General features: G+C 38.2%; 1 protein-coding gene across 1 annotated transcript in view; it reads right to left on the reverse strand.

Moving 5' to 3' along the window:
* LOC121389280 (mesenchyme-specific cell surface glycoprotein-like) overlaps positions 1 to 3,523 on the reverse strand; it is a 22,086-nt gene extending 18,563 nt beyond the window's left edge. The window contains exons 1-2 of the mRNA XM_041520876.1: positions 3,322 to 3,523; positions 292 to 421 (exon numbers count right to left, since the gene is read on the reverse strand). Coding sequence (XP_041376810.1) covers positions 292 to 421; positions 3,322 to 3,488 — 297 coding nt within the window. The 5' untranslated portion in view covers positions 3,489 to 3,523. The remainder of the gene's footprint in view (positions 1 to 291; positions 422 to 3,321) is intronic.
* Between the last annotated feature and the right edge of the window lie 9,260 nt (positions 3,524 to 12,783).

Below are 12,783 nucleotides of genomic sequence, written 5' to 3' on the forward strand. Positions count from 1 at the left end.
TAAATGGAGTATGGTGGTTATGAAGATGTTGAATAAAGTACATTTAGGGACAAATCGAATTATTTTTGTTCAGGTAATACTTTGTTAGACCATTAAATAGGTCAGTGGTCTGTGACAATATGCCTTTAACATACGATTTTATACCTTTTGTAAATTTTAATTTCGATAAGGCAGTCACAACCGCAGCATTCTCTGGGAAAAAAACATTTTGTTAACTGAAAAACCGCAACCAAAACTGTCTTTGTCAGGTTGTACGTTGTTCATTATAACCATTTCTATACGTATAGGTACCTGCAAGACGACGTACGCCACTTTACTGTTGGGTGTGGTGGTGATGGACCCCGGCTCCAAGTCGTTGGACAGGCTGTTGTTACCTGCCTTGTATACGAACCGCACCCCTCCTGACAGCAGCTCGCTCGTCCTGCATATGTTAAAATAAGTAGATTATATCACAACAATAAACGACCGTTTCCCATGTACGCGACTAAAAAAAAATCAATATAAGAAAAAAAAAAATGTTTTCACTTGCGACACGACACGTCGAAATCCGCACATCTTGAAAAGTCCTAAGTGAAGAAAGGTTAATGCATTTCTAGTAATCTATCATTTCCACCGGTATCAGCCAGCGCCCCAGGGATACTATCTCAAGGCCGTGGTATTTGAATGTATATGTTTTTTTGTTTTTTTTTATATTTAACGACGCACTCATCACATTTTATTTACGGTTATATGGCGTCGGACATATTATTAATAACCACACATATATTGAGAGAGGAAACCCGCTGTCGACACTGCATGGGCTACTCTTTTCGATTTGCAGCAAGGGATCTTTTATATGCACCATCCCATAGACAGGATGGCACATACCACGGCTTTTGGTGTACCAGTCGTGGTGCATTGGCTGGAGCGAGAAATAGCCCAATGGGCCCACCGACGCAGACCGATCACCTCGGGAATGATATCTCAAGGCCGTGGTATATGCTTTATACTCTCTTTGAGAAACAAGATACAGATTTTCAAAGCCATCTTAGCTCCACAAAATCGTAAAACCGTCGTACCCTATGACGTCACAGTGACACACGACGTAGCCTACGACGGTTTTACGATATCGTAACGTTAAGATAGCTTCGAAAATATGGTCCCAGGACCATTTTAAAAATATGCATTGTTTCTAACTGGTAAGAATACCACATGTGGGACAACAGTATTACACCATGTAAAACTGAGCATTGTTCATCATATATTATATTTAAGCCTCAGTCACACAGACAATGCGACCGCGATGCAACCTCTTAGAGACCAAAATATTTGACAATCGCAAAGAGGTTTCAGAGGTCTCTGAAAGGTTTCACTGAAGTCGCTACAAGTCGCTACAAGGCTTCAGGGCGGTCGCAAAACCTAATCGGTCGCAGCCAGTCTTTTGAACAGGCACAAAAGACTGGCCGCGACCGATTTGTTCGCTCAGAGGTCTCACTGATCTCCTAGAGGTCTCCAAGCGGTCTTATTTTAATCGCAGATCGAATTTCACTGTGCGGCGTTCGGTTTCGTCTAGACAAGGGTGTTGACTCTTTACACTCTAGTGGCGACCTATCTGTGATTGATCAGCAATGAAGCGGCGACTGACCGGTGCTTCATCAGTGACTGGTTGTCGATCGTTTGCAACGTGGTTTCAAAGCGTGCACTGACCATTCGCCGTCGTGTTTGCAACATATCACAATCTTAAAAAAATCTATCTGTGGATTACAGCATCATTTTATCACCAGTATACACAGAGATCACATCAAGGATGTTTTATTATTTCAATTATTTTTGGTCATCACTATGGTCCGTAAAGGCAGGAAAACAATAGAAACAGCACTCTTTTTATATACATTATGTTGTGATCGATCGACAACTAGACACCGACCAGTCTCTGTTCAGTAGGAACCAGTCACCGAAGATTCGCTGACTAGTCACAGATCGATCTAAACTAGTTGCAAACATATCGCCGTACCTGCGGTGAACAGTTGCCGATAAGGTCCCGCACAATCACTGACAAGTTGCAAAACATATTGCTGATTGATCGGCGATCTATCGCTGACTGATAGGCGATCATATCCTAATTCCAAATATTGGCAAAAGTGGTCGCGATTGAAATCAGTCGCCAAGAGGTTGCATCGCGATCGCATTGTCTCTGTGACTGGGGCTATTTAGTAGAACCCCGCACAAGGTCAAAGGGTAGTTAGTACACTGACACTAGTTCAAATTAAATTACAGGAATTTACTGGCCAGATAAAACAGTATTTTATCACAACAAAGACTCATATTTATCACCAATGGCAGGACGTGTGGTATTAACTGCTCTATAAAAAGTTCGGTGCACCTCCAATTTTGACCCAGCCGGATGTTATTTGGTTTAGTACAACCTTAAGTTATATCCAAGTCTTCATTCAACTGTGCACCACGCCTGGTATATCATATTCCGTGGTATGTGCTGTCCTGTCTGTGAGATGGTGCATATAAAATATAATTTGCTACTAATGGAAAAATGTATTGGTTTTCTTTCTAAGACTATATGTCAGAATTACCAAATGTCTGTCATCCAATAGGTGATGATTAATACATCATTGTACTCTAGAGGTATCGTTAAACATAACATTTTATTTTTCATTTACCTGCGATTCAAACCAAGCGACCAATAAACACCTCTTTCATTTTGATTGCATTTTAGCCTATTGTTTATAACAAAATATAATAAATGAAATTATAGTAAAACGTAAATTATGAAAACAAGTCTTACCTGGAATGAATGAATGAATGAATGAATGAATGAAATAATGAGTTAATGTTTAACGACAGCAGCTCAGCACGAAAACAATACATCGGCTATTGGGTGTCAAACAAAGGTAAATGAATGAAATAATGAGTTAATGTTTAACGACAGCAGCTCAGCACGAAAACAATACATCGGCTATTGGGTGTCAAACAAAGGTAAACGAAGGAAATGGAGGAAATGTTTTATTTAACGACGCACTCAACACATTTGTATTTACGGTTATATGGCGTCAGACATATGGTTAAGGACCACGCAGATATTGAGAGAGGAAACCTGCCGTCCCCACTTCACATGTACTTTTACATACACCATCCCACAGACAGGATAGTACATACCACAGCCTTTGTTACACCAGTTGTGGAGCACTGGCTGGAACGAGAAATAATCCAATGGGTTCACCGACGGGGATCGATCCTAGACCGACCGCGCATCAAGCGAACGCTTTACCACTGGGCTACGTCCCGCCCCGACAAAGGTAACGGCGAATATGACGTGATGAGCCTTACCTGGTGTCAAACTTGGTGAAATCAAGGGTTGTGACGTCAACGAGGTCTGAAAAGTTACCAGTCGCGTGCATGTCCGGAAATGAAATAAGCAGAATTTGTCCCGGCGGATCGACGAACTCGTCTCCTTGTCCGTACGGCGTCCCCCGTATAGAGACCACGCCCGTCATACAGTTCGGGGTGAACACCACAGAGTGGGGATCAGAGTCCACTGGAGAATAATAATCAAATAATAAATATACTACTACTACTACTACTACTACTACTACTACTACTACTACTATTAATAATATTAAAGGGACATTCTTGAGTTTGCTGCATTGTAAGATGTTTCCGACTAATACAATATTTCTATGATTAAACTTACATATTAAATATATTTTCTTGTTTACAATATCAGTGCCTGTATATTCAATATGTTTCTGGTCGTCTTAATATTTGTAACAAGCTCAAACTGGATTTTGTCTTCAAATAATTTCGTACGAAAAAAAATAGTTTAGGAAATAAAATGAAATTTAACGTAGTACAAATATTAGAATGATCAGAAACACGTCTAATATACAGCCACTAATATTTTATGCAGAAAAATGTATTTAATATGTAATTACAATCATTAATTTGGCTCTGTTAGTCGATAACATCTTTAAAATTGCAGCAAACTCGGGAACGTCCCTTTAATAATAATTTAAAAAATGTTTTAATGTAAATAACAATTGTTTTCAAATCGCTCCTGTCTTTTTGACTTGAAAAACAATCGCTCATCTTAAAAAGAAGAAAAAGAAGAAGAAGAAGAAATAATAATAACAAAAAAGAGGAAGAAGAAAGAAATGTAACAAAAATATCCGTAATTTTAAATTTCGCTACCTTTGACGAAATTTGATGAAATTTAACGTAGTTCGAGTCATCTGACTGTAAGAGAGCAAGACCGATAGCGTCATAACTGTCCAAATGTCCGTCTTTTTCTCTGACGGCGAGAGTACTCTGACTAAATTTTACCTAGCGGCGTGGCTTATCATTATAATGGATTTGCATATATCATAAATTGTTGTTAGCTTTGTATTTCTTAACTGGTACTTTATTTTCATTGTTGTTCTCAACGGACTGCAAGTGTCGCTGATTTTTCTCTTTCTCTTCATTTTTTTTACAAGGAAAGTTTTATATGAAATTTAATCTTCAGTCACCAGACCCACGTATACTATAGTAAATACGTGCACGTTAAATCAGGATACACTAATATAATAATCTCTAGATTCGTACCTTCAATACTGTAGATCTTCTCACTTCGCTTTTCTGGGGAATACTTGTTGAATATCTCCACGTACCCTATCGTGTTGTTCGCCACGTAGTCCACGGTGACAATGATGTAGTTACCGCACGTTGTGACGTCGGTATACTCGATGTTACCGACGTCGCTCATCTCAGCGCCGACGGCGGCCAGACTGTGCGGGTTACTGAGATCGACGAAAAACTTAAACAGTTTACCTGCAGAGTGGGGAAAAGCTATAGAAACAAGACTACTGAAAACGATTAATATATATATATATATATATATATATATATATAATATATGTATTATGTATATGTTATTGCTGTTAATTTAAGCTGATACAGGTTTTCAATAATCAGTACAACACACTACTGACCAATATATATATATATATGTGTGTGTGTGTGTGTGTGTGTGTGTGTGTGTGTGTGTGTGTACTTAAATTGTTTACATATACATAAAATTGTATATTTTAGCAAACAATGAAATATATAATAAATGAAAATAATTTATTTTTAATTAGAAAAAATATGTAATAAATACGTCAGACGTCTACAAAAACGTCGTCTGCTAACACGAAAACAATCATAGCTTCGTTTCTGTCACCAATTCATATAAACGATTTAGTTAAAGTAGACGGAGATTTGATGAGGAGAGTTGTGAACATTATACAACCGCTAGACACTTATAACATTTATGTTGTAAAAACTGATATTGGTAAACTTCAAGTTCCACGATTTCGACTTCGAGTGCTACCCGAGACGGTTTCGTCCCCGACCCCCGAACCTCAATCGTACCACTCCAAGAGGTGGTAAACAATCGTATGTATAATGACTTTTGACGCCCCTGTGGCAACATATGATAACATATTTGTAGATGTCGTTGATAGCGACATAGATACTATTTTTGAACACAGAACGAAAACGAAAACACAAAGAAAAAAACAACACAAAATCTTAAATTGATCAATGCATTTCTGGTCAACAAATTGCAAGAACACCGACCTATTGAAAAAATCCCCCTCCTGAACTAACGCGATATTGTGCAAATCTTTTATTAGTGTGAGGAAAGTTGATGGCACAGAGTACGAGCCCGTGTCCTTGACCGGTTTCAAATGCAGCACTGAGCGGCATTTGAGGCACAAAAACAATGGGTATACACTGACTGATTCTCAGGACTTCGTAAAGCTCAGAGAAGTAATATGCTAAAAAATATATGTTTAAAACGGCAAGGGAAAGGAAACTTACCCAATCGAGCAGCCCCAATATCCGATGAAGAAATACAAAAATTAAGAGAGGCAGGTCAGTCAGGACCATAAACACCACAATCAGTTTTAAACACACTTTGGTGGAATAGTACGGTGTACTTCGGCCTGCGATCATCACTTTTCCACAGACGAATGACCTGGAGCGATGTAACATTAAAACAAGATTCCGAAGCCTTCGGCGAAGGCCACGAATACATCGAGTATCTTGAAAGACAGTCTAAAACACGGACCGGAGACAATCCTACAGGCGCTCGTGTCGTCACTCCTAAAGCATGGGCAGTACCCAATGAACCCTAGAAATGTCCCGTTGTTCTGTATAAACTATTCCGCGATCTAAGACCATGTAATTTCTCCAGAAATGAAGATCCCTTTTATTTGGTAACGCACTCACTTGGTGTACCGAAACCCGGCGAAATGTGGTTCAAAATACAGCCAGTCGATAGAAAGAAACTATCGTCTCTGAAGAAAACTATGACGGCCAAAGTTGGTATCTCGTCCGATGAACGTTTAACAAACTACAGTGCACGAAAACATATGATCCAATCATTAGTCAGCAAAGATATACCTGCTAATCAAATAATGCAACTTTCTGGACACAAAACATTCATTCAATAAATTCATATTCGCATATTACAGACGAGTGCGAGTGCGAGTGCGAGTGCGAATAATTTTTACATGCTCATATACCACTAGAGTTTCGAGCATGTCCGTCCCGGGGCCTGTCTCTGGATAGTCAGGGGCTTGTCCCGGGACAGAAAAAAATTAAGCGGACAATTTAGAAATTTATATCCAAAAATTAAATAGTGGGCCTTTAAAATTTTTATGCGCATCTCTAATTAATATAATTAAAAAAGAAAAGTTTACTCATTAAATTTGGTCGCTAGATTAGATCGGTTGGTCAAAAAGAAATTAGATACGATCGGTGGTCTGACTCGACGAATTCAACACCAATATCGAAGGAAAATGAATCATACTCAGTACTAGCAATAACTGCGTCTAACGTGTCAATGTCTGCGACGTCGCACGCAGGCGAGATGTTCCACACACACGAAGTATCCAACATCATACACAGTCTGTTTTTAGCTCCCGTCTACGGTGATGTTTTCAACATTACCATCAACGCCAAAAGCAACGATGAAAACAATCACGAACATCAAAACACGACTCAACGGCGACGTATACTGTCCGATTCGGATTCCGATTAAATTGTACAGCACGCCATCACATGTAAGCCATGTGCAACAAACTGGCTCAAACTAGGACGTGTCATGGGTCACGCACTGTTCTGTTATTTTCGAGTTGTTTCTCTGTTTTTTCTTGCGACCAATACCTTTCCAACTTCAATGGTTCTTCTGTTGTTACCACATTTTCTGTATTCGTTTTTTATAACGCCAACTATTTCTTCCATAATAACAATTTGAAAAGAACTAATTTGGATATTTTAAAGGGACATTCCTGAGTGCTGCACTGTTTAAGATGTTATCGACTAACAGAGACTTTTTGATGACTGTATTTACATATCAAATATATTTTTCTGCATAAAATATTAGTGACGTATTTCTGATCGTTCTAATATTTGTACTAGGTTAATTTTCATTTTATTTCCTAAAATAGATTTTTTTGTATGTACACAATTATTTGAAGATAAAATCCAGTTTGGGCTTCTTACAAATATTAAGACGACCAGAAATACATTGAATATACCGGTATTCTAAACAAGAAAATATATTTAATATGTACGTTTAATCGTAGACATATTGTATTAGTCGGAAACATCTTACATTGCAGCAAACTCGGGAATGTGCGTTTAAACTAAAAATGTTTTTGCACTGTGTTCCCTGCTTACGACTGGCGGTTTCTTGGTTGACGTCTGGTTTTTAGGGTGGAGTTTGTGTGAGTGTGTGTGTGTGTGTGTACATACGTACACTCGTGTGCTCGTGTGTTTATATGGCATTATTACTGTGATCATTTTCAAAATTTAATAAACACTATATATGCATGTTCATACACACATGCACGCATAAATACATACATACATGCATACATACATACATACACGCATACACGCATACATGCACACATACATACATGCATACACGCATATACGCATACATGCATACATACATACATCCATACATACATCAATACATACATACATTCTGCCTGGTTATAATACTGAAATAATTTGCTGTTATTTTAAACATCGCGTATTCCATTAAATCGAAGTGGTTTTGAATCCCACTGTTTTAATCGTGTACTATAAACAATATTCCACAAGTATTACAGATATGTTATTTCTCTACTTGCCTGTCACATGAAGCATGTTCGTGCTGACGTCATAGCTCGCCTTCTGGATATACGTCATGTCGAACCTGGAGTTGTTCTGAGGTAGGTACAGAGTAGATACTTCTTCCAGCGATATGTTGTAGTAGGCGGTACTCGTTACAAATACACTAAGTACTACACTCGTCTGAAGTAGTGCTGTCATTGTTAGAGCGGCGAGCTGTGGTTCTGTGTTTAGTACGACAGAAACACGCCCCCTCGAGAATCGGCGATGTTGTGTTACGTGATACGCTCTGATAAGATCCAGCAGAGGGCATTGTGTGAACACACTGTCGGAACTAGAACAGACACCGAAGCGTCAAATGATATTATTTGTTTCATGCTTAGTTTAATGCTTATTACCAGCCTCGGTGGCGTCGTAGTTAAGCCATCGGACATAAGGCTGGTAGGTACAGGGTTTGCAGCCCGATACCTGCTCCCACCCAGAGGTAATTTTATCGATTCAATGGGTAGGTGTAAGGCCACTATACCTTCTTCTCTCTTACTAACAATTAACAATTAACAACTAAACCACTTTCCTGGACAGACAGCCCAGATAGCTGAGGTATGTGCCCAGGACAGCGAGCTTGAACCTTAATTGGATATAAGCAGGAATATAAGTTGAAATGAAAATAGAAAATGCTTATTAAGCAAATTAATAATTTAAATACCAGGTAATTAAGACACAATTATAAGCTTTTTTAATTTCTTTTTTCTTTCTTTTTTTGTTATAAATGTTTTTTGAAAGTTAATAATTTTGGATATTTGAACACATACCGGTAATTGGCGCGTGTGCAGGACGTTACGTAGGGGATAGGACGTCTAAACTGTGGCTAGCGAAGTTATTACTGGGTTCGAGTCTTGCTTCCCCTAGGAAATGAAACAGAAAAGACAATTCGCTTTGAACTTGGGGTGTGTGTCTGTGGGGGGAGAGGGGGTCGATCCCCGATCCCCCCTTGCACACGCACCTGGATGTAATCCAAATGCTATATTTCATGCTAGCGCCCCTCCCTCTCTTTATCGTGTCCATGAATCGTATTCCTACTCGTTATATATTTGTGTTAAAATCTATAAGCGCAAAGCGACGATCTAAAAAAAAAAAAAGAAAAAAAAAAAAAGTAGTGGAAATAGAATAAAACTGAGTTTCGTCGATTATGTCTTTCATTTTAAACTGACAAGTAAATATTTTGTAAATATCTATTTAAAGATACTCTACCTAATTTAATATTTACTTGTTTGGGCTCTCATTGATGCACAAGGTGGTGTTTACTCTTGAAATTAAATGAAAGATGTCAGTAAATAGGTGATTTGTGCACTTTATTGGAACAGACTATAACAAATTTTGATCGACATGTGTCAATTTCATTGCTGTTGCAATATGTGAGGGACCGTCTCTGGTGACGGTTTACCCCTATCCCTTTCGAAAACAAAATATTTGTAGACATTTCTAAGTAACTTTTGAGCAAAACTGTCAAGGACCATTCTGAGTGTGTGATCTATTATACCGGTATTAAAGGTGCGATGTATTAAAGGAGCTATCTCCAAGTTGCATAATGACAGCTATTGCAAGTAATTTTTAAAATTACATTTTGCTTTACAATTTAAAGACTACACCTTCAACTATATGCCCATAAATAATGATAACAAAATAATTTTATCTAATAGTAGAAAATACATTATTATTGGAGAATCTTTATCACAAACAGATGCTCACATATAACTATGATATAGCACCTTTCTGTGGTTGCAAGATTGTGTAAATTTCTAATGTACTTATATTGCATTTATATCACTAAATATGCTGATAATAATTAATAATTTATGCTGCAATTCAAAATACCGTTAACTTGCAGTTTTAAATTAAAAGTTTGCTTAAGGGTAAATGGAATTGACACATGTCGATCAAAATTTGTTATAGTCTGTTCCAATAAAGTGCACAACTCGCCTGTTTACTGACATATTTCTTTTAATTTCAAGAGTTAACACCACCTTGTACATCAATGAGAGCCCCAACAAGTAAATGCTAAATTAGGTAGAGTATCATTAAATAGATATTTACAAAATATTCACTTGTCAGTTTAATATGAAAGACATAATCGACAAAAATCAGTTTTATTCTATTTCCGACACTACTTTAGTCTTACATTTTTGAGAGACATGAACCATGTCATGGGAGATAATCGCATAAGAATTTCCTGTTGACAGTTTGTTTCAGAGTTGTCTTTCGTGCACCGATTCCTACCAGTTATCTTGTGTAATGACAACCGGTCTCAGTGGTGTCGTGGTTACGCCATCGGACATAAGGTACAGGTTTCGCAGCCAGGTACCGGCTCCTACCCAGAGCGAGTTTTAACGACTTATTGTGTAGGTGTAAGGCCACTACACCTTCTTCTCTCGCTAACCACTAACAATTAACAACTAGCCCACTGTCCTGGACCGACAGCCAGGGTAGCTGAGGTGTGTGCCCACGACATCATGCTTGAACCTTAATTGGAAAATAAGTTGAAATGAAAATATTGTATAATGACTACGTTTCATGAAGTAAAAACATAGTTTGTTTTGTTTAAAGCACATTCACTCATTCATTCATTGATCATCGGCTATTAGATAATTATTAGATAGTAATATTTATTTCTGTTCATATTTAAATTGCATAAATATATTACTGTCGTGATATGTATGTATTTTGGAGAAGGCCTATTAAGTTGAGTAACTTGTGCCTAATCCATTTGTTCTTTAAAAAGCAATAAAATATGTTTCAATCAATTAGATAATTCTGACATACAGTCTTAAGAGAGGAATCCCGCTACCGTTTTGCATTAGTAACAAAGGATATTTTATATGCACACACAGGATAGCACATACCACGGCCATTGATATAACAGCCGTGATGCACTGGATGGAATAGCCCCATGGACCTACCAACAGGGATCGATCCCAGATCGACCATTTCATGAAGTATGAACGTTGATCGCCAATCACGATTTGGAAGCAACTCTTTGCTAATACCACTTCAGTGGGTCTCGTTTGAAGTGTAGTAATTAAAAATTGATTTCAACAATTTTTAGCGATGTGAAGGCGGGTCCGTGTGCACAAATATAGGCAGGGGGGAGGGTCTAGACTGTAGCGAGTGAAGTTACTAGTGGTTGGGGGAGGGGGTCTAGACATGTTTCCCCGGAAAAATACATTTTACAAAAGAAGAAAATGTGCGTGAGTCTCAAATGGTTACGGTTTAGGCTAGGCTCTTTTTCTTGTAGGAGATGGGTTCGCATCCCAGAACAGCAATATGTTTTACAGATGGCTGGTGTGATGTCACTAAAGGGGGCGGGACGGGACCTAACCCAGTGGTAAAAAGCTCGCTTGATTCGCGGTCGGTTTGTGTTCATCCCCGTCGGTGGCCCATTCGGGCTATTTCTCGTTTCAGCCTGTACACCAAGACTGGTAAATCAAATGCCGGAGTATGTGTTATACTGTCTGTGGGATGATGCATATAAACGACCCCATGCTACTAATGGAAAAAAAAAAACCGTAGCGGGTTTCCTCTCTAAGACTATATGTCAAAATTACCAATGTTTGACATCCAATAGCCATGTGTTAAAGCAATGTGTTCTATACTAGTGTTATTGTTAAATAATACAAATCTTTTTTAAAGTGACGGACCCTAGTTTTTAAACACTACTGCGTATTTTCACTATTAATCCGATCCAGGGCCCACATTTTCGAAGCTATCTTAGCCTACGAAATCTTTGAACTCATCGTAAGCTATGACGTCACTATGGCGTGTGCTGTAGTGACGTCACAACCTACGACGGTTTTACGATTTCGTAGCGCTAAGATGGCTTCGAAAATATGGGCCCTGATAATTAAAGTCAGACGTTACGTATAATGTATTGCTAGGTTATCCATTTCCGCACATCCAAATTGATTATGTTCATCCTGGTCTTCTGTATACCACGAAATGCATTTTTCTTTTTTTTCCAAAATAAAAAAAAGCCCGGACATAATTCTGAGGAATAATGGTTATGGAGACTATTTGTAAAGGATATTTACCCGTTTGAGCGTCACAGAATATTGTGCACTCGATTGTATCTTTATCCAGATATGTTACAGGTTTGTAGATTAACCCAACTTAGTGTCCATTTTCACGGGTTGAAACTAGGGTCTTCGACTTTAACTTGTTAATGACCACGACTGATATAGCATAGGCTGTGGTATGTGCTATCCTGTCTGTGGGATAGTGCATATAAAGTATACCTTGCTATTAATGGAAAACATAGCGGGTTTTTCTCGCTAAGACTGTCAGAATAACCAAATGTCTGACATTCAACAGCCGTTGATTAGTAATCAATGTGCTCTAGTGGTGTCGTTAAACAAAACAAACTTTAGTTTTTAACATGTAAATGTTAATAAAGAGACGTCTCTCGCATTAACGAATGACCCAGAGAGGCAGCCCAGACATTTGAGTTGTGTGCCCAGGATAGTGTGCTTGAACATAAATTGAATACAAGCAGGACATTTTTAAATGATTCATAATTAATGTTCCATTTCATGTAGATTAATGTTTAATAAACGTTTTTAATTTTAGTTTTATATCTGTCTTACTTTACTG

The sequence above is a fragment of the Gigantopelta aegis genome, chromosome 14, assembly GCF_016097555.1.
Source record: "Gigantopelta aegis isolate Gae_Host chromosome 14, Gae_host_genome, whole genome shotgun sequence".
Classification (NCBI taxonomy): domain Eukaryota; kingdom Metazoa; phylum Mollusca; class Gastropoda; order Neomphalida; family Peltospiridae; genus Gigantopelta; species Gigantopelta aegis.